At 40.4% G+C, this 23,639-nt stretch overlaps 1 protein-coding gene across 2 annotated transcripts in view; it reads left to right on the forward strand.

Moving 5' to 3' along the window:
• Positions 1-23,639, forward strand: part of LOC130355629 (cytochrome b-245 heavy chain) — a 71,419-nt gene that overhangs the window by 34,752 nt on the left and 13,028 nt on the right. For both annotated transcript variants that reach the window (XM_056556012.1, XM_056556011.1), the window contains exons 7-10: positions 10,662-10,852; positions 19,109-19,235; positions 22,562-22,654; positions 23,021-23,274. In XM_056556012.1, the coding sequence (XP_056411987.1) occupies positions 10,662-10,852; positions 19,109-19,235; positions 22,562-22,654; positions 23,021-23,274 (665 nt within the window). The remainder of the gene's footprint in view (positions 1-10,661; positions 10,853-19,108; positions 19,236-22,561; positions 22,655-23,020; positions 23,275-23,639) is intronic.

Here is a 23,639-nt window from a genome sequence, read left to right on the forward strand (position 1 = left end):
TTTTAATCATATGGACCTACAAAATAAAGATAAGGTGTAATTTTTATCGAAAAATGTACTGCATAGAAACGGAAGCCCCCAAAATTTACAAAATGGCATTTTTTTCTTTAATTTTGTCGCACAATGATTTTCTTCTCTGTTTTGCCGTAGATGTTTGGGTAAAATGACTGAAGTCATTACAAAGTAGAATTGGTGGTGGAAAAAAAAAGCCCTCATATAGATTTTTAGCTGCAAAACTGAAAGAGTTATGATTTTTTAAAGCTAAGGAGGAAAAAACATAAGTGCAAAAACTGGAAAACCCTCCGTCCCCAAAGGGTTAAAATAGATTTATCATGTTTCCGATGCTACCCAATCTGAAAGATGCTATAGGATAGAGGAGATGCTGTGCTCAGGCAAATATAGCTTTCTACGATTTGGTTCATATAAAATGCTGTTTACGTGCTGCCAGGACTCTACAAGAGTACATACGAAGATTTTAAAGGGTACTCCACTGAAAAAAAAATTTTTTAAATCCACTGGTGCCAGAAAGTTAAACAGATTTGTAAATTACTTCTATTAAAAAATTGTAAACCTTCCAGTACTTATCAGCTGCTGCATGATCCACAGGAAGTTCTTTGCTTTTTGAATTTCCTTTCTGTCTGACCATAATGCACTCTGCTGATCCTTTGTCTATGTCAGGAACTGTCAAGAGCAGGATAGGTTTTCTATGGGGATTTGCTCCTATCCTGGACAGTTCCTCAAATGGACAGAGGTATCAGCAGAGAGCATTGTGGTCATACAGAAAGGAAATTCAAAAATAACTTCCTGTGGAGCATACAGCAGCTGATAAGTACTGGAAGGATTAAGATTTTTAAATAGAAGTAATTTACAAATCTGTTTAACTTTCTGGAACCAGTTGATTTACATTTTTATTTTTTTTTTGCAGTGGAGTACCCTTTAAAACAAATAATGGTAAACCATAAATCCATATAACTCCCCCTGCTGTCCTCAAATACTAGTCTAGTCAATTTCTAGTCTATTTTCCGTCACAAACTACTTTTCACCAAGTTCATTCCAAATTCATGTGGCGTCTCCTTCCTGTAATTCCAACATTTTCACCACAGCCTAGTCCTGTGCGTTAGATCCTTGTGCATAAATAGTGCTTTACCAAGCTAAAGTATACTCTTTGGTATATGAATTATAATTATAATATTTACCAAGCAGAGTTACCTAGGTTTGTTCTGTCCTTCTAGTAGGTGAATTTGACCTTTCTACCATCCCTAGTTCATGAATCAGACTGAGTATTGTTTGTGTGCAAAGCAGAAGTGACCTAAAAGAAAGACAAATGTGACTAAATAAATCATTTACATTTGCAATGTAAGTGGAGAACAGTATTGGGAAACTAGGGGAAAACCAATGTAATAAAATATTTCCAAATGTTTCTGAAAGACAAGGGTTTGATTGGGCAGATGTACTTTATAACCATAGTTCTTTTTATTTACAGTTTTTTTCCAGTAATATTTGCTTTGTTAAATATTATATTTGTTCACTATATTTTATTTACACACTAGCTGAGTACCTGGCGTTGCCCGTTTTTCCTTCCTAATCCTTGTTGGGAAGGAAAATAAACAAAGGAGGAAGCTTTTGACTTCATATCCCGTCCTCACATATTGTTGTCATATCCCTACCAATTATCCCGTCCTCCTATCTCGACCTTCTATCCCGACCTCCTATCCCGGCCTCCTATCCTGTCCTCCTATCCCATCGACCTATCCCATCCTCCTATCCCGTCCTCCTATCTCGACCTCCTATCTCGACCTCCTCTGCCGACCTCCTATCCCGTCCTCCTATCATGTCCTCCTATCTCGACCTCCTATCCTGATCTCCTATCCCGTCCCCCTTTCCCATCCTCCTATTTTGACCTCCTATCTCGACCTCTTATCTTGACCTCCTATCCCGTCCTCCTATCCCGTCCTCCTATCTCGACCTACTATCCCGACCTCCTATCCCGTCCTCCTATCCCGTCCTCCTATCTCAACCTCCTATCCCGACCTCCTATCCCGCCCTCCTATACTGACCTCCTATCCCGTCCTCCTATCATGTCCTCCTATCCTGTCCTCCTATCCTGTCCTCCTATCCCGTCATCCTATCTCGACCTCCTATCCCGACCTCCTATCCCGACCTCCTATCCTGACCTCCTATCTTGACCTCCTATCCAGACCTCCTATCCAGACCTCCTCTCCCGACCTCCAATCCCGACCTCCAATCCCTACCTCTTATCCCATCCTCCTATCCAATCCATCTATCCCAACCTTCTATCTCGACCTCCTATCATGACCTACTATCCCATTCTCATATCCCCTGCTCCTATCTCGACCTCCTATCTCGACCTCCTATCCTGATCTCCTATCCCAATCTCCTATCCCGTCCTCCTATCCAGTCCATCTATCCCAACCTCATATCTCTACCTCCTATGCTGACCTCCTATCCCGACCTCCTATTCTGACCTCCTATTCCAACCTCCTATTCCGACCTCCTATCATGACCTCCTATCGCGACCTCCTATCACGACCTCCTATCCCGCCCTCCTATCCCGACCCATAATATGTGTACCAGGTATTGAAATATCTCCAGCTGTACGGAAGTTATGTGGGAACATACATTTCCCATTGATTTGCATGGGACTTTAAACAAAAGCCCTAACCCTCACAAATGGGGGTAGTTAAGGGTTAAATTAACTATCCTATATTTTAAGTGGACATATAAGTAACATGTGACCAAGTATTATGGAAATATCTCCAGCCGTTTGGAAGTTATGCAGTAACATACATTTCCCATTGACTTGTATGGGACTTTAAACATAAACCCCGCCCCTGACAAATTGGGGGGGGGGGGGGGGGTAAGGGTTAAATCACTTATCTTATGTTTGTTGTTGACATATAAGTAACATGTGTGCCAAGTTTCATGTTAATATCTTTAGCCGTTTGGACGTGATGCTGGAACATACACACATACATACATATATACATACACACACACACACGTTGAGTTTTATATATATACTAGCTGAGTACCCGGCGTTGCCCGGTTTTTCCTTCCTAATCCTTGTTGGGGAGGAAAATAAACAAAGGAGGAAGCTTTTGACTTCATATCCCATCCTCATATATTGTTGTCATATCCCATCTTCCTATCCCGTCCTCCTATCCCGTCCTCATATCTCGACCTCCTTTCCCGTCCTCCTTTCCCGTCCTCCTTTCCCGTCCTCCTATCTCAACCTCCTTTCCCGTCCTCCTATCTCGACCTCCTTTCGCGTCCTCCTTTCCCGTCCCGTCCTCTTATCCCGTGCTCCTATCCCTTCCCCCTATTCCTTCCTCCTATCCCGTCCTCCTTTCCCGTCCTCATTTCCCATCCTCATATCTCTACCTCCTATCCCTTCCTCCTTTCCTGTCCTCCTTTTCCGTCCTCCTATCCCGTCCTCCTATCCAGTCCATCTATCCCGTCCTATCCCGTACTCCTATCCCGACCTCCTATCCCGTCCTCCTATCCCGTCCTCCTATCACGACCTTCTATCCCATCCTCATATCTCGACCTCCCATCCCGTCCTCCTATCTCAACCTCCTGTCCTGTCCTCCTATCCCGACCTCCTATCCCGACCTCCTATCCCGACCTCCTATCCCGTCGTCCTATCCCGACCTCCTATCCCGACCTCCTATCCCGACCTCCTATCTAGTCCTCCTATCCAGTCCTCCTATTGCGTCCTCCTATCCCGACCTCCTATCCCTGTCCTCCTATCCCGGTCCTCCTATCGCGTCCTCCTATCCCGACATCCTATCCTGTCCTCCTATCCCGACCTCCTATGTCGACCTCCTATCCCGACCGTGATATGTGTACCAGTTATTGAAATATCTCCAGCTGTACGGAAGTTATGTGGGAAAATACATTTCCCATTGATTTGCATGGAACTTTAAACAAAAACCCTGACCCTCACAAATGGGGGTAGTTAAGGGTTAAATTAACTATCCTATATTTTAAGTGGACATATAAGTAACATGTGACCAAGTATTATCAAAATATCTCAAGCCGTTTGGAAGTTATGCAGTAACATATATTTCCCATTGACTTCTATGGGACTTTAAACATAAACCCCGCCCCTGGCAAATGGGGGTGAGTAAGGGTTAAATCACCTATCCTATGTTTGTTGTTGACATATAAGTAACATGTGTGCCAAGTTTCATGTTAATATCTTTAGCCGTTTGGACGTGATGCTGGAACATACACACATGCATAAACACACACACACGTTGAGTTTTATATATATACTAGCTGAGTACCCGTCGTTGCCCGGTCTTTCCTTCCTAATTCTTGTTGGGGAGGAAAATAAACAAAGGAGGAAGCTTTTGACTTCATGTCCAGTCCTCATATATTGTTGTCATATCCCAACCCCATATCCCGACCTCCTATCCCGTCCTCCTATCTCGACCTCCTGTCCCGGCCTCCTGTACTGACCTCCTATACCGTCCCCCTATCCCGTCCTCCTATCCCGACCTCCTATCTCAACGTCATATCCTCATCTCCTATCCCGACCTCCTATCTCGACCTCCTATCCCGCCCTCCTATCCCGTCCTCCTATTTCAACCTCCTATCTCGACCTCCTATCCCGACCTCCTATCCGACCTCCTATCCTGACCTCCTATCTCGACCTCCTATCCCGACCTCCTATCTCGACCTCCTATCCCGTCCTCCTATCCCGTCCTCCCCTCCCGACCTCCTATCCCGTCCTCCTATCCCATCATCCTATCCCGTCCCCCTATCCCATCCCCCTATCCTGTCCCCCTATCCCTTCCTCCTGTCCCATCCTCCTATCCCGTCCTCATATCTCGACCTCCTATCCCATCCTCCTATCTCGACCTCCTATCCAAACCTCCTATCCCGTCCTCCTATCCCGACCTCCTTTCCCATCCTCGTATCCCCCTATCCCGTCCTCCTATCTCGACCTCATATCCTGACCTCCTATCCCAACCTCCTATCCCGTCCTCATATCCTGTCCTCCTATCCCATCCTCATATCCCGTCCTCCTATCTCGACCTCATATCCCGACCTCCTATCCCAACCTCCTATCCCGTCCTCATATCCTGTCCTCCTATCCCATCCTCCTATCCCGTCCTCCTATCCCGACCTCCTACCCGACCTCATATCCCGTCCTCATATCCCATCCTCCTATCCCGTCCTCCTATCCCAACCTCCAATCCCGTCCTCATATCCCGACCCGTAATATGTGTACCAGGTATTAAAATATCTCCAGCCGTTCCTTCCTAATCCTTGTTGGGGAGGAAAATAAACAAAGGAGGAAGCTTTTGACTTCATATCCAGTCCTCATATATTGTTTTCATATCCCGACCTCCTATCCCGTCCTCCTATCCCGACCTCCTTTCCTGTCCTCCATTCCCGACCTCCTATCCCGTCCTCCTATCCCAACCTCCTATCCCCACACACATACACACACACACACGTTGAGTTTTTATATATATATATATATATATAGATAGATAGATAGATAGATAGATAGATTTGAACATGACACCAACACAAAGAATTATACAGATGCAAGAAAAATTTGATGGAATCCTTTGATTTATCTTTGATTACTAACTCGTGGTCCGATTGTTATCTACTGTCACCGGTATAGATAAATACATTGACCCTGATTTATGAAAAACCAGCAACCAATCACAGATCAGCTTTCACTTTACAAGAGCTAGTTAGAATAGGAAAGCTGGACTGTGATTGGTTGCTTGTTGAAAATCATACATTTTCAGGACAATTTATGATTTTTTTTGAGCACATTGAGTAAATATACACAGTGCAGGGAGAAAATGAATTAAATGTGTTTTAGTTCCTAAATATTTCTGGGATGCCATGTGTGCACAGATCACTTCAGGTCATTCCACAACATCTTAATAGAGACATTTTCAGAAATGTGACTTGGTAAGTGGCCACAAAACAGGAGGACAAATTTATAAGTTTGTTCAAAAATGGAACAGAGGCATAACAGTTGGCCAGTGAAGGTTTTTTTCATAGACGTATGAAAGTCAGATGAGCGCATGCTTCCTGCTTGAATTAAGTCCTCAAACAAGCATGGAAGATGCCAGGTAAGTGTGCACTGCTTACTTAGAAAAGAGATCATACTAGGATTCAAAATGGAAAGATGATAATCTGGCGGTGTTATGATCTGGACAGTGTTCTTCTAGAAAACCTTTGGTCCTGGCATTCATGTGGATTTTAGGCTAGCTTTACACTGCCATTGTGCTCTGACCCATTCACGGTCCATTTTTTTTTTTTTGCACCGAACAGAACCTAAACGGGTCGACCACAACTGACACCACAGGGCCTCGACAGATCTCATTGACTTGAAAGGTGTCTGTTGGGTGTCCATTATTTTACAGGAGTTAAGTGGAGAAAAAAAAGATAGTGCTATTGCCCTATTTTTTTCTTCACCCCACTCCTGTTCTTCTGGAGGAGTGACCGATGTAGCTCTCTAAAGTGGAGCTATCCAGAAGTGTGAGTGAGCCCTACTTTGATACATACAATATACTCATAGACCAACTAAGAAGGTGGTCCAACAAAACCCTATTTTCCCACACCACTTAAAATGTTTGTACTCTATTTTTAGTTTTGAACTCACACACCAAGTGATTAAAAAAGCAGGTATAGCCTAGAATAACAATTAGAGTCACAATAGTTAGAAGCGGACCACCGCTCATTATGTATAACAGTATACACATTCAATAGTGTCTGCAGCTTGCCATGATGTGCATATATATGTATAGAGGCTATCCTGCTTATTAAAAACTAACTGTTCAGGTCCCCCTTGACAGTTTCGCCACGTCCGTGGCTTTATTGGGGACTGAACGCCAAAGCTGCTGACAGGGGTTTATAAAACCTCCCCTGGATGACTTCACTATAGAGATTCCGGGTCTGTGTGGCCAATCTGGTGTCACAATATCAGATTTAGCCTATCGCAACGTTTCTATGTTTGATTGGCATGTTCATCCTCTCAGAAATCGGGGTCGAGCACCAATCACAACACGAGGGGGGAGGCTCACATTCCATTGGTCCGTATGACATCAGGTAATATGCGCATCCTGCGGTGCGCGAACTGTTTATGTTTTTAGGAGGATTGTACTACCGTGATTGCGCATGTCTGCGCAAAACACGGTGCGCGAGAACTTCGTTTTTTTGGGATGGCACTATCACTTTATTTTATGATTTTATTAAGGCACTGAATACTAATGACATTGGAATGCACTTCACTCATGAAATACACGAGCAAAATTTAAACTTTCTAGACCTTAAGATTTCCCTAGAGTGTGATGGAGGCATCAGTACAGAAATATACAGGAAGCCGACAAACAGTTTTTTGGAGTGGAGAAGTTACCATGCAGGTCCACTTAAAAGAGGAATACCAGTTGGACAGTACCTTCGGGCTAAACGAAACTGTTCCAACATGGAATCTTTCTTGAGAGAAAACAGGCTCTTATATCAAAGATTTAGAGCATGGGGGGACCCCAAAAAGGTGTTACATAGACCTTTTGCGCAAGCCCGTGATACCCCCAGAGAAACCCTGTTAAATGATTAAAAAAAAGCCCCTGAATCCAATAAACAAGTACGGTGCATTGGTACCTTTGATCAGAGTAACCAAGAAGTGATGAACATCTTACAAAAGTACTGGTCCCTGTTACTAGCAGATGAGGACATGAAAGAAGTACTTACTTACCGCACCCCTCGGTTACATATAGAAGGGTGTCGAAGCACCTAAGTACTATAAATACAGGGGGAGGTACTCCATTGGCAAGACATATCGTTGAGTGTCACGGTGGCAATGTTTTTAATTTTAAGTTTTGGGGTCTACCACAACCCAAGTTGGGACCAAGAGGTGGCAACCTGGATAGGAAATTGCTGTGCGAAGAATCCAAATGGATTAATAGATTACAAAGTTTGAGTCCACAGGTATTAAATGAAGGCTTCAATTTTATGGCATTTATTTGAACTGACAGCTTAATAATAAATTAAGTAAGGATTCTGTTCAATACTCACACAGTTGCAAAGAAATGGATGATTTGAAAATTCAATAAGAGACAGTTCAAAATTTTAGGGTTCACAAGTGGACGTATGCAGAGGGTACCATCAAATACATAGCTTCCACCATTTTTTCTTACTTTTTTGTATACAGCTTGTATACTAGGGAACAATAAATCAAAATCTATTCATCATAGATGAGTCAAAAATAAATTTTAAATACTTAACTGGACCAACGGAGGTCGAAGAGAAAATGACATCTGAAAAGAGCAAAAGGAAAGAAAAGTGAATAAATGATAAAATTAATGGAAGCAAAAATTTATGGCAATAAAAAGATATATTGTACACAATGCAAGCCCTTTCTATATGAGAGTGATCCAAGTATACAGCTGAAATATGGAAGAATACACAATAATTGGACATTGGTACCAGTGTTATAACATCTCATATAAAGATATGTGGTGTCCCAGTATCGCATTTCATACGGTACTTATTTATCTATGGGTCCCCATAGCCAGAGTCCCTAGGACTTAGGGTTCCCTATTAGTTAGTCTACCCCTAGTCTCCTCTATTCTAGTATATATTTAGTAATTTATGCATAGGTTAATGTAAATAGTATAATATAAATAAATGGTTAATTACTTGTTTCCATGGTGTCGCAGGGCCTTCGGGTCATGTGATGCGTTCCAAGCCTCACTCTGGATGCGTTCCAGGCCTCACTTTGATATCTATAGCCTCGTTTTGGTTTTATAATGTGTATAGATCTTGTGACGTAGGCAATCCCATCACACCATGTAATGGTGGGTGGCAAACGTTCGGACCAATCAGATTCGCCACGCCCCCTGCCCATATAAGGGAGCGGCGGCCATCTCTTGCTCTCTTGCTCCTGTGCTCTTGACGAGAGAAGACCTGTACAGCAATTATCGCAGTGAGTTAGGCCCGAGCCTTGCGGCGACGGCTGAGCCATTACAAACATAGAGTGTATCATCCCCCAAACACTCTGCAGTACCTCCGGACCTAATAACTCCCCTAAATCCGGACGGATCTGCAAATCTCTTCCTAAAAGAGACTATATGTCTAATTCAAGGTCCGTAACTTCTGCCAGTCACTAAGCAACCTCAAGACTGTTATATGAGACTGTTTCTGTACTTGGACATTGCAAGTGCTTCAGTAAAAGAGAAATATCCCCAAACTTTCTTGATTCAGAAGCTTTCTCCGTGGATCTCCACCTCTTCTGGGTGGAGTAACTTACTCAATACCCATGACCACTAGACTGAAAATATCCACTTTGTGTACATTTTTAAAGTGTCTAGATAGTGTTGACACATTAACTAAGTTGTCCTTCCTATCAGCAATATGTTTTCTGATACAATTATTTGGCAGATTTGTTGTGTATCCTACATATTATTTTGTGCAATTTGTCTATTCTCTGATGTACACAGCGTTCCTGGTATTGGAATTAATTAAATTATTTATTCTATAGTTCTTTTCTGTAACAAAAGGTATCAGTATTATACATAACTGTACATATTATATATGCTAGAGTGGCATTTGTGACTACCAATAGGAGACAGCAACAATAATAGGCATTTGGTATTAATGCTATGGCTATATATACACAGTATAATTAAATAGTATGCCCATCAGTTTTTGTTTTTGTTATAATGCATGACCCCAAGGTAACCCTAGGTAATCTGATATTGTTGTATTTTCCTCCATAGGCCCCCTAGTTTTACATAGATTTGGTAATTTCTTAGACTACTAAATGTCAAGTCTGTCTAATCGGGAAAGCAGAGGAGGCAACAAATCACTGTATTTATCTACACTGGATATCCTATGACAACTTGTATCATATTTAGAATACTGTGTGCTTTAAAGAGAAACTGAAAGCTTGTTCACCCACACTAAACCCAATATACTGGACTATAGTGCGGGTGAACAGCTTTAAAAAGAGGGGTTTACTCACATTTATCTGTTAAATACTCACTGAGGTATGTCTGTTGATATCTTTGTTCCTATTGCGCAGCTCTGTACAATGGAGGCAGGTAGCCGGCTAGCTGAGCTCCCCTGCCTCATCAATATTCACTGCTAAATATGTTAAAGTCTTCACTCTTACATAATTAGGACATGAAAGCCTGCCAGCGGGGGTGAAGGCTCTGCTCTCTTAGCAGAGCACAGGCACCACTGCCTCACTTCACTTGGAATAAGAGCACTCAACCCTACTGGCAGGCTAGAGAATAAATTAGCATATTCATGAGAGGGATGGGCTGGGCTGGGCAGAGTTGTACAGTAGAAACAAAAATATCAACGGACATAACTCAGCAAGTACTTCACCAATAAATATGAGCAACTCCTCTTTTTAAAGCTGTTTACCCTGCACTTTAACCCTGCATATTGGGTTTATTGTGGGTTTACAAGCTGTCATTTTCTCTTTAAATACATTTAATTCCCTAAAAAAACCTCTAACTAGTTGTATAACATTGAAGTACGGTAGTAAATGCAGCAAACATTTTATTTAACTGGTCTCATTTTTCTTATCCACCTTTATAAATAATCGGATTTAATATAATATACATTATTCACTGTTTCATGTTGTTTTCCAACAGAATCCAATAGGGGGCATTAACGTGGCATTCACATTTCTGGCTGGACTGACTGGCGTAGTGATAACTCTTGCTTTGATCCTTATAATAACTTCATCCACGAAAACAATTCGCAGGTCATACTTCGAAGTTTTTTGGTACACTCATCATCTTTTTGTCATCTTCTTCATTGGCCTTGTCATCCATGGAGCAGGGTCTGTATCTTACTGGTTACATTTCTGTCACAATAATATTCACTCAGTGTGTTATAGTACTACCTTATTTTCTGTTAAACTTCTGTTTTCTTTGGACCTTTGTTATATATAAGATTAGATTTAAGTAGTTAATCTGTTTTCCCTTAGTCTTGTCAGCAGCACAATGATGGGTTAACCTGGCCCCCGGTGTACTTGCAGGACTGTGGCATATTTAATGATAATTAATGAATGAATGAAAATCCCCCTTGTGTATATAAGCTCCCCTATTCCTCCAGGTTGCTGAGTTATTTATAAAGTAACCAAGAGAGAAAAAAAGGGAGGAAAGCTTGTGCTGCTGACAAGATTACGGGAAAACAGATTACTACTTAAACAGGAAAACTACTTAAATGTAATCTTTCCTGGTATCTGTCAGCAGCAGGAAAATGGGATTTGTATAGTAATATCCCTGGGAGGGTAGTTTATTTTTTAACTGAATTTAATACAGATTTAGCAAAATCCATTTTTTCAGAAAATAAAGTTTCAAGTTTATAATGTTTGGAAAAAGTTAATGGAGTAGACCACGAAGCATTTTGGCATATATGGTCCAAGGGGATTGAACCCCTTTTGGCCCAAGATGTGGCAGCAGCCCGTGTGGAATGAGCCCTAGTAAACTCTAGGGGCTCTACATCCTGGGCCTCATAAGCTGTCTTGATACAGTCAGTTATCCATCTAGATATTGTAAGTTTAGAAACCAAAGATTCTTATCTTTGCATAGAGATTTAGTACGTCTGATGTAGATCTCTAGACATCTTACTATGTCAAGTCCACTGTAGTCCACTTCTCCATCTGCAGAGGTGGGAGTATATCTTGGAAGGCAAATAACTTGATTAGTGTTTGAAAAAGTGGGACACTTAGGAAGAAAAGATTGTAAAAACCTAGGCAGAACTTTATCAGAATGGAAAGAGATGTATAGTTTCTCTGCTGCAAGTGCCTGCAGTTCCCTACTCTTTTAGCAGTAGTAATTGCTAACAAGAAGGCTATCTTCATGGATATATATTTTAAGGGGACCTCATCCAGAGGTTCAAATGGATGCTCACATATTTGGTTAAGATCAAGGTTAAGTCCCAGGAGGTTACTGGTCTATGGGCAATAGCAGTAGATCCCGGGAGTGGCGGTCGGAACACTGAAGATGACCGCACTTACCATACCCGCGCGTCCTCCTCACTGCTCCACTCCGCTGTACTGTTGCTATGGGCGCACACACGGGACGTCAGTAACGTCACTGCGTGCGCTTCCTCCCAGCGGCCCCAGCGTTTTTAAAGTTAACGCGGGACAGCTGTGAGATAAACGGGGCATCCTTGTGTCCTGAAAAGATTTTTCGGGACACAGGGATGTCCCAAATGTGACGGGGGCCCCCTGCGGGCTCGGGGCCCGGAGCTGGTCACTGTTTTAAAGTGGCCGCGGCCGAGCTGCTAATGTTTAACAAGAAGCCAACGCTGCGGCCACTTTAAAACAGTCCCCCCCCCTACTGAGCAGCCGGCAGGGGGCCCCCTGGGGAATTGGGGCCCTAGGCAATTGCCTGGTTTGCCCCACCCTAATGCCAGCCCTGCACATATGGTATTGTAAGAAAAACCTTTATCAAATCTATCTTGTAAAAATTCAAGTATCTGCGGAATGGATGGAGAAGTGGAGTCTACATTTTTAGATCTACACCATGAGTCAAAGATATTTCTGACTCTGGCATATATTTTATTTGTAGAGACACTCCTAGAGTGTGCTAAAGTATTAAATTCCTGGTCAGAAAATCCTCTGGATCTTAATATGGGCCTACCAACTTCCAGGCTGTTAGATTAAATGTTTTCAGACAATATTATGTGACAATATTGGGTTCCCTGTGACACTAAATCTGGATGCAGTGGCAGTTCCAAATAGTTCCCTTGGGACATCATCATCAGGAGAGAGAACCACGACCTCTTCGGCCAAAACGGAATGATCGCTATCACCGTGACCTGATCCTGTCTGATCTTGGCTAAGACTCTCGGGATAATAGAGGTTAGAGGGAACACATATGCTAGACTGGCATATAAGGACACTAATCACACCATACTACAGACCTGAGGAAGAAAGGGATACCTTTCGAAATGCGTAGTCCGTATAAGATTGCTATCCCCCCCCCCTGTTTTTTGTTTTCTGTTACCTTTATCATATTATAGGTATAATAAATACCTATTGGATTTTAATACTGCAGTCTGCAGTTTTATTTCACCAGTACCAGTGAAGCGCTCCAGCACGGTCAGCATTTTTGGGGAAGCCTCCTGCCAGAGACACCCCGCACTCCTTCCAGTCATTAGGGAGAGGGATCTGACACTCCCTGCAGGCAAGAAGTTTTGCGTTTTTGAGTTTCATTTGGTTGCAGAATCTCTACATCCTGAATCCCTAGATGACATCTAAAAAATGTATACAATACATATTAATTATGTAAAAAGAATGTGGGGGGGGGGGGGGGACAAGGAAAAATACCTTTAGCAGAATGATGAACTTGCAGTCACACAGCTCACAATCTCAATGTAGCAATCAATTGATTAAAGCAGGCTCAGAGAGACCTGCACACTGACAGCACTGAGTTTAAATAACACAGCTTGACGCCACTAGGCTAGCCCTTGATTGCCCAACATCACCAGCGTCCCATGTGATCTTCTTTCCGGCTCCCACAAACATTGCAGCGCGACGCGCATACACTTGGGAGTCGGCAGATGAAGCAGGGAGACCGCAGGAGACACAGGTCCCGGTTACCACACGATCCTCCGGCTGCAGAACTACGTTTTAAAACAGCGCATACACACCAGAGGTGACTCGGCATCTCCCATATAGGAAAAAATACTTCTTTAAAAGAAGGTACAAACTTTGTCCTGCACACTGGGCTGAAAAAAACTCAGTAACCTGGGGGAATAGGGGAATTTATATACACAAGGGGGGTTTTCATTAATTAATTATCATTAAAATATTCCACAGTCCTGCAAGCACATAGGGGGCCAAGTTAACCCATCATTGTGCTGCTGACAGATGCCAGGGAATCTATGTTGTCATTTTGACCCATCAAAAAACTTTTTTAATCCCTTTCTGACCTCCAAATTTTCCAGAATGTTGATTTTTGGCTTATGTTTTCTTCATCTGCACACTCTAAGACCCATAACTTTTTTATTTTTCCACTTATAGAGCTTTATTAGGGCTTATTTTGTGCAGGACAAGTTAAACTTTTTACAACCATTTATTTTACCATAGAATTATAAGAAAGACAGAAATGAATTATTTGCAGAGAAAATTTACAAAGACAAATGGAATTGAGCAAATTTTGTGGGAGTTCACCATATGGTATCACTATGTTTGGACCCGTATAACATTTTGTTAGTTTGTAAGGGCTAATTTTTTGTCTAAACTTTTGATCATTTTGATGTTTTTTTTTTTTTATTATCATAAATTATCAAATATATTTATATTGTTTTTATATGGACCGTGGAAAAAAGAGGGAAAACAGTGATTTGTGGGGAATTAAAAAAAAAATATATATATTTTTAAAGCTGTATCAATTGCTGATCCATGGCATACACTGAGGCCTAGCTAAGGCTGTCCTGACAACCTATTTTCACTTCCCGATTACACTGCAGGGGGGCTAATGGGGCCACTAAACCAAGAATGATGCATATAAAAACTGTTTAGATGCCATGATCACTATTGATCGGTGCAGTATCTGAACAGTTAAATGACGGACATCGGAGCGATCTCCAATGTCTATCATTCCATGTTGATGTCAGCCACACATATCAGCACTCCTGTCGGTTATGGCGGGGGCCCAGATCCCATGCCAGCACCATACTCTCTTCCCATGATGTAAATGCATGCCATAGGTCAAGAAGGGGGTAAGCATACATGTTTTATATGCTTGAAAAGGATACATTTAAATCAATTAATTGTATTTTTGGAATGGGACTAGTATATTACCCCCCCCCCCCCCCCCTATTCTCACATGCCATACTTGGTGCTAGAATTGTTGCCACCTGCTCAACCCAATTTTCGGGTTTATTCATCGCATTACATTTTCCCTATCAGGTATGCCCCCATCTTTAGGCATATCTACCCAGCCGGCCAAGGCACACCCCAGACCATGCCATACCCATATGTACACAACCAAAAGCACGTATATGTTAAACTGATGTTAAAAATAAATACTGTTTTATGTTCTGCTGTAGTCTGCTACAGCAGAATCTGTCTTCCAATGAATTATTTTAATTGTAATGTAAAGCAACATATCTGTTCTTTAACCCCTTAACGACGCCGGTCATAAATGTACGTCCTGGTGAGCTGGTACTTAACGCACCAGGACGTACATTTACGTCCTATGCATAACTGCAAGCATCGGAGTGATACTCGGCCATGCGCAGCAGGTCCCGGTGGTTGATAGCAGCCAGGGACCCGCCGGTAATGGCGGACATCCGCGATCACCCGGATGTCCGCCATTAACCCCTCAGATGCCGTGATCAATACAGATCACGATATCTGCAGCATTGCGGTCACTAAAATGGATGATCAGATCACCCGCAGTGCTGCTGCGGCGATCCGATCATCCAGAATTGCAGACGGAGGTCCCCTCATCTGCCTCTGCTGCCTTCCATGGGTCTTCTGCTCTGGTCTGAGATCGAGCAGACCAGAGCAGAAGATGACCAATAATACTGATCAGTGCTATGTCCTATGCATAGCACTGAACAGTATTAGCAATAAATAAAAGTTAAAAAAAGTATTAAAAGAAGTTTAAAAAATTCGAAAAAAAACCTCCCCCAATAAAAACGTAAATTGTCCCATTTTCCCTATTTCACAGTTTTTACATACATATTTGGTATCGCCGTATTTTAATAAATATCTGAACTATTAAAATAAAATGTTAATGATACCGTACTGTGAACGGCGTGAATGTAAAAAAAAGTCCAATATATCTGCTTTTTAATAACATTTTATTCCCCCCAAAATTTATAAAAAATGTATTAAAAGTTTTATATAAGCAAATATGGTATCAATAAAAAGTACAGATCACGCGCAAAAAAAGTGCCCTCATACCGCCGTTTATACGGAAACATTAAAAAGTTATAGGTCTTCAAAATAGGGGGATTTGGTTAAAAAGCGCAACAGTAATAGAAAAGTATGTAATCATGGGTATCATTTTAATTGTATTGACCCAAAGAATAAAGAACACATGTTATTTTTACCGTAAATTGTACGGTGTGAAAACAAAACCTTCCAAAATTAGCAAAATTGCGGTTTTCTTTTTCATTTCCCACACAATTAGTATATTTTTGGTTGCGCCATACATTTTATGGTAAAGTGAGTGATGGCATTACAATTCACAACTGGTCGCGCAAAAAATAAGCCCTCATGCTAGTCTATGAGGGCTTGTTTTTGGAGAACAAATTGTACTTTTTAATGCCACCATTTTTGAGGTTCATATATCTTATTTGTTAACTCTTTTTTTACTGGTCAAATGGAAAAAAAAAGTATGATTTTTTAAATTAATTTTTTGCATTTTAAATTCATGCCATTTACAATATGGTAAAAATTACCATTATTGCTTTATTCTTTGAGTCAGTACGATTACAGCGATTCTGGGCTTCTATAAGCTTTTTTTTTTTTTTTTACATTGTGCTAATAGAAACATTTACAAAAATCTATAATTAGTGTTTCCACATTACAAGATCTATAACTTTTTACATTTTTCGCCTGATGTTAGGACTCAGGACTGATGTTAGGACTGTTTTTTTTATGATAAAATGTGTGGCTTTCTTGGTACCATTTTGGAATACGTAGGACTTTTTAATAGTGTGTTTTTCCGGCTTTTAGGGAGTGCATTAACAAAATCCGAAGGGAAAATATATATATATTTTTTCATTATATTTAACTTCATGTACATTTTATATTTACTTTTTTTGTTACTTTTTACTAGTTCCACAAGGGGACTGACAGCAATCATTAGATTGCTGATATAATACTCTGCACTTGTAAACTAGTGCTGTGTATTCTGCCTGTCAGCATAACACTGACAGGCAATGAAACTGGGAAGGTTGCACAGCATGGCTGAGTACACAGACACCCATGGCAAGCCTGGGGGCCTTCACTAGACCCCTGGCTGCAATGGAAACTAAGTTGCAGGTAAGCAGAGCTAAGGCACTCTTCACATACAGCAGTCATATAAACGGATAAAATACCCAAAGCTGAGGTTTCTCTGCTCCTGCTTATTACAGCAAGAGCCTGGCTATCATATTGATGGCCGAGCTCCTTTCATCCCTGCACAGGAGAGCTACACAAACTTATTCTTGTTCCACCGAGAAAACTCAGTGGGCTAGAATAAGAACCCTGAACGACTGCTGTAAAAATGCGTATCGTTGGTCATTAAGAGGTTAAACATAAACATAAAATGCAATGTGAATTCAGTCTAAGTGCTGCTTCTTGACAGACACCAACAAAAATGACACTCACATGCTGCTGTAGATATATTTAGTTTTGTTGCACAATGAATTACTATTTACTTGTTAAGTACCTGGTCAGTGCTACCTGACTGCCAGATCAAGTGACTTGTTTGGTAGGTTGCATGACTGATTTCATGTTTAAAGGGAACCTGTCACCAAGTTTGATCTTATATAACGAGTGGTGACACATAATAAAGGTTTATATCACGTGTCCTACAATGACTGGATGTCTACTGGTACATCTAAGAATATGAAGAAAACTACTTTTATGAATATCACTTGGACAGACTAACTGACTGGGACTTGACAAAAATGAGGCTAGATTCGACTTGGGAGCTGACAATCACTAATCCTTGCAACTTCACTTGAAGAATCCAGTGTAAGGGCTTATCGCCAGGCTGGATATGTATGGACCAGAGCTGCCAAAAGCTTTCACTCACATTATCCTCTCCTTTGGCTATGGGGTTTCTTGGCTTTCAGAACCTATAGGGTAGATAGGTTCTGACAGGTTCTTTGTTGTTTTTTGTTGCTGGGTTACGCCCGGCTGTCTGGATTGGTCAGCTGACCTTGATTGGAGCACCTGTTCTAACTCCATATAAGCTGGCAGTCTACTCCCAATCTTTACCTGCTAAAGAGCTCAGTTTGTACTCCTAGCTTGCTTTTAACTGTATCTGAAATATCTGGCATTTTGACCCTTTGACTCCACTCTGACTTTTCACTGGTATTAGCGATTTTGTACTCTGACAAACTCCTGGCTTTTGACGTGGATAGTGGACTTGGGCTTATTGTGTGAGTGTGTTAGTTTTGCTTTGTTAGTCTGTCTGTTCCTTGACCTGAGTCTGTATTATTGTAGTTTATTATTTTGACTATTACATCCCTCCTTTTTCTATGGAGGGACTGTCACCGTGGTTATGGACCCGTTGCCTGGGGCGGGTCTGTAAGTAGGCAGGGATAGGGGAGTGGGCGAGAGTAATGTGCACTCCTTCCCTGCCCATACGTGACATTGGCTCTCAGCACTTCTCCTCCAAGTGGATTTTCGTCTGAACTTGATGTGGACAGACTTTACAAGAACTGGATGACCTGGTTTGCGAGATCCTGGTGAAGGATGATGTTGCTCAGGAACTGGAATCTCTGCAACAGGGTCTTTTGGGCCTGTCCTAATGTGGTGAGGTCAAACACAGCAGAGGTCTGGACTTGATCTTAACTCACTTTAAACTCCTCCTTCAACTACAACTGACTACCTCCTCTCCATCTAGACCGACCTGGGGGAGCTATCAACAATATGTACATCAATCAATCAAAATGCATTATGAAACATAAGACATGTTAAACTGAGCTTTGGGCTGGAGGAGACACAGTAAAGACACATCTACCAGACATGGCAGGTGGACAAGTGTGTTCCTCACCAGGACATCACGTTACCTCTAGTTTGTGTTGCCACTCGTTATATAGGGTAAAACTTAGTTACATCTTTCCTTTTTAGACTACTCAGGAGGCTATATATGTTTTACACAGGGCCCTATTGCGACAAAAATTTTTATATATCCATACTAAAAAGTGTATAGTTTCCTATCTATACATAATAAATAAAAACAATTAAAAGTAGAAAACTCATTTCAGTTTCATAGTGGAAGAATCTAAATTAGATAGATAGACACATATAACCATTAAATGCTTTCAAGTGAAAGTAAAATAAAAGTAAAGCTGCTTTTGACATAGCAAGTATGGATTATGTTTTTAATAATTTATTTATTTTTTGTTATAGACGAATAGTGCGAGGACAGACTTTTGACAGTTTAATAGAGCATAACCCAAATACCTGTAGAGATAATTTTACACTTTGGGGTCCTGAGCCGTGTCCTATTCCACAATTTGCAGGAAATGAACCAATGGTATGTATCTACATATACTATTTGTATTGGAACTTTATATAACTACAGATGCACACTGTCTAATGTTATTTTCATCTCTTTAGAGAATGTGTTTATTTTTTAAAGGTGTTGTCCAGTAAAAAAAAAAAAAAAACTTTTAAAAGAGGTCAGGGCGGCTTTTAAAGTTGTAAGTTGTAGTTATGCAACAGCTGGAGGGAAACACTAGTCTAAAGCATTAAATAACATTCTTATGCGATTAAAGGGAAACTGAGTCACCCGCATTAACCTAAATATACAGGTAAATAGCGACCCTATTTCTAATGCTTCTTACCAAGGGTAAATTGGTATAGCCGTTCGGGAGATAGATCTTGTTGCTTATATGATCATTTCTTTTTAAGCGCAATGCTGCTGTAAGTTCAGTGCTTTCTCCTGCCCACACCTTTAGACTGTAGCAGTTTTATTTATTTCCCGTAAAGTGGGAAGGAACCCTTATAGCAGTGCGGATTAGAAAACTTGACCATAAAGAACAAGTTCATTGCCAACTACCCAAAATGATCACTGTTGCAAGTAGACATGTGCACGAGGTAAATTTTTGTTTAGTTTCGTTATATTTTTTTCGTTTTGGGTAAAATTTCCGGTTCAGTAATTTTTCCGGGTTTGATTTTTCGTATATATTCGGTATTCGGAGTATCGTATACATTTTTCATTTAACTTAGTTTCGTTTTGTTACTTTTTCTTTTTCTTTTTTGCCCTTTTGCCGGTGCTGTAGGGAGTTGTGAGAAACAAATTCGATTTTTTTGATAACAAAATAATTTTTTATTTAGAAGCAGGGGACCATTATCGGGAACAGGTGCAGGAAAAGAAGGGAGCCGCAAAGATCGGAACATTGGAAGACAGGTAAGATAATGTTTAATTTTATGTGATTTATTAATACATAATGTAATGTTAAATGAATGAATAAATGCTGCTTGAATGATTGATGTGTTTGATGTGTTTGATTAACGAATGATTTATGTATAACGTGTTGGTTATTTTTTTAAATATCTTTTTTATGTAGATATTTATAGCAAAATATGTGATTTTAATATATACTTATTGTTAATACATAAATTTTTATGCAATGTGTATTTTTTTGAAAATGTTAAATATGTTAGATACGTGTTTTACACTTGCGCTAACCAAGTGTTTCTGTTTCCCAATGAACCAGGGTTCCTCCAGCTGTTGAAAAACTACAACACCCAGCATGCCCTGACAGACAAAGGCTGTCCGGGCATTCTGGGAGTTGTAGTTTTGCAACAGCTGGACGCACCCTGGTTCGTTGGCAAACAATGCGATAACCTATTTCTGTTTTTTTTTTTTTTTTTTTAATTTCCCTCTCCCTACACTGAATGGTCAGTAGGTTAATGAAATGCATAGTTAATGGCCATGGGAACATTTTTCATTGATAAAATCACAAACGTTCTAAAGGGCAATTATCAAATTATGTCTGTGGTTTTGTCAATGAAAAATTTCCCATGGCAATTAACTATGCATTTCTTTAACCTACTAAACCAGTTCAATAAAGGGAGAGGGAAATTTAAAAAAGAAAAAACAGAAATAGGTAACTTAGCACAGTGTTTGCAAACAAACCAGGGTGCCTCATGCTGTTGCAAAACTACAACTCCCAGCATGGTGGGACAGCGTTTGGCTGTCAGGGTATGCTGGATGTTGTAATTTTGCAACAGCTGGAAGCACCCTGGTTTGTTGGGTAACAGAAACACTGGGTTAGCGCAAGTGTAAAACAAGTATCTAAAATGTTTTACATGTTCAAAAAAATACACATTACATTAAAATGTATGTATTAACAATAAGTATATATTAAAATCACATATTTTACTATAAATATCTGCATGAAAAATACAATAAAAATAACCAACATGACGTTATACATAAATCAGCCGTCAATCAAACACATTGATCAAACACACCAATCATTCATGCAGCATTCATTCATTCATTCATTCAACATTACATCATGTATTAATAAATCACATAAAATTATACATTATCTTACCTGTCTTCCAATGTTCTGATCTCTGCGGGTCTCTTCTTTTCCTGCACCCGCTCCCCATAATGGTCCCTTGCTTCTAAATGAAAAATAATTTAGTTTTAACAAAAATAAAATTTGTTTTTCACAATTTCCTAGGCATGTACAGTTCGTTTTGTTATGAATTCGGATTCATTCGGATGTAAATATTTTGTACATTCGGATCAATCCGATTGTATGAAATATGAACAATTCGGACAAATACTAATTTCTTTTGAAATGAATTGCACATGTCTAGTTGCAAGGAAGGTATCAGCTAGAGATGAGCGAACTTACAGTAAATTCGATTCGTCACGAACTTCTCAGCTTGGCAGTTGATGACTTATCCTGCATAAATAAGTTCAGCTTTCAGGTGCTCCGGTAGGCTGGAAAAGGTGGATACAGTCCTAGGAAAGAGTCTCCTAGGACTGTATCCACCTTTTCCAGCCGACGGGAGCACCTGAAAGCTGAACTAATTTATGCAGGATAAATCATCAACTGCCGAGCCGAGAAGTTCGTGATGAATCGAATTTACTGTAAGTTCGCTCATCTCTAGTATCAGCATTGAGGAGCTTTTGGATTGTGAAACAATCATGTATAGAACACCTTACGCAAATTATGATCGATATATATATATATATATATATATATATATACATATATATATATATCTATATACATATACATATATATATATATCTATATACATATATATATATATATATATATATATATATATATATATATATATAGATAGACGTGTCAGCAAAACAAAGATGAAACGGCACCGCTTTATCTTATGGCCAATAACAACAGGTAAGGAGTAACACGTAGCAGCTCAGCAGTCATCCGACTTGACAATATTGAGTCTGCGGAGGTGCTAGGACGTAGTAAAGAGATAGGCTCAGTATATTATCATAACACAAGAATCCAGAAAACACCTGCACTCACCGCTCAGATTCAGACTCCTCAAACAGGAAAAACCGGGGACATCGGGCTGCAGAGATGTGGGCGCTCAGAGGCGAACAACCGTTAGTTTTCGCGCAAAGTATCGCTTCTTCCGGCCTCTATTTCCAACGAGTTTTTCCCGTTTGGGAAGCCTTGAGTCTGCATCTGAACGGTGAGTGCAGGTGTTTTCTGGATTTTTGTGTTATGATAATATATATATATATATATATATATATATATATATAACTTTAGTTTTTACATGCTTATATACAATGTCAAAATTTTACTTTAACATGTAAATTAGCATAATAAAATAGTTTATTCTCTCTAATAGACCTGGAAATGGGTTGTAGCACCCATGGCCCTATATGTCATTGAAAGGCTGATCCGATTTTGGCGATCCCAGCAAAAAGTTGTTATCACGAAGGTAATGTCATGTCTGTCTGTTCATCTATCTATCTACAAAATTCAAGATGCCAGCAGCACACAAGGGATGTAAAAAATTGTAATGTTTATTCCATCATTCCAGTGTTATAAAGCAACGTTTCTTCTTTGTAACACTGGAATGATGGAATAAAGTTCCCCATTTTCTACATCCCTTGTGTGCTGCTGGCATCTTGAATTTTGTATCTGTCAAGGAACTCTTTATCCACCACCGTGCACCTCTATCTTTTTTGGATTTTTTTGTTGTGCTGCTCTTTTTGGTATTCTATCTATCTATCTATCTATCTATGGTGAATGACAGTATATTCTCGGCCTTTAATAATAACGTCTTGGTTGCTTTTACTATCAGGTTGTTACACATCCTTTCAAAACATATGAGCTGCAAATGAAGATGAAAGGTTTCAAGATGGAAGTTGGGCAATATATCTTTGTCCAATGTCCTGCGGTATCTAACTTAGAGTGGCATCCATTCACCTTGACTTCTGCCCCAGAGGAAGACTTCTTCAGTATTCATATTCGTATAGTTGGGGATTGGACCGAGGGCCTGTTCAAAGCTTGTGGTTGTGACAAAACTGAATTTCAAGATGCATGGAAATTACCTAAGTAAATATTATATAAATAGCCTAACATCTATACATCCAATAGTTAAATTAATGTATGATGCATTTTACATACTGTTGCACAGTGACTTTGCCATGCGGTTAAAAATGGCAGGGTTTCTTTGCAGGCACTTCAGCTAGTGAAAGTAATTGTGGTAGTGTTATGACTTGGCAAGTTGTTGCTGCGGAGTTACTGGTGACTGTCAAGGTACGGTAATTTATGGGATGCAATTCAACCACAGTGAATTTCATTAACTGCGATGCTGACAGGGCGACCCTGCGATCGAAGCCTGTGAAGTTTCTGTGTAGGTTTGTCAAAAACTGCTACGCTGTCAATCCCTATTTGTACTGGGAGAAGAAATCTGGGGT

The sequence above is a fragment of the Hyla sarda genome, chromosome 2 (genome assembly GCF_029499605.1).
Source record: "Hyla sarda isolate aHylSar1 chromosome 2, aHylSar1.hap1, whole genome shotgun sequence".
In the NCBI taxonomy this organism is placed as follows: domain Eukaryota; kingdom Metazoa; phylum Chordata; class Amphibia; order Anura; family Hylidae; genus Hyla; species Hyla sarda.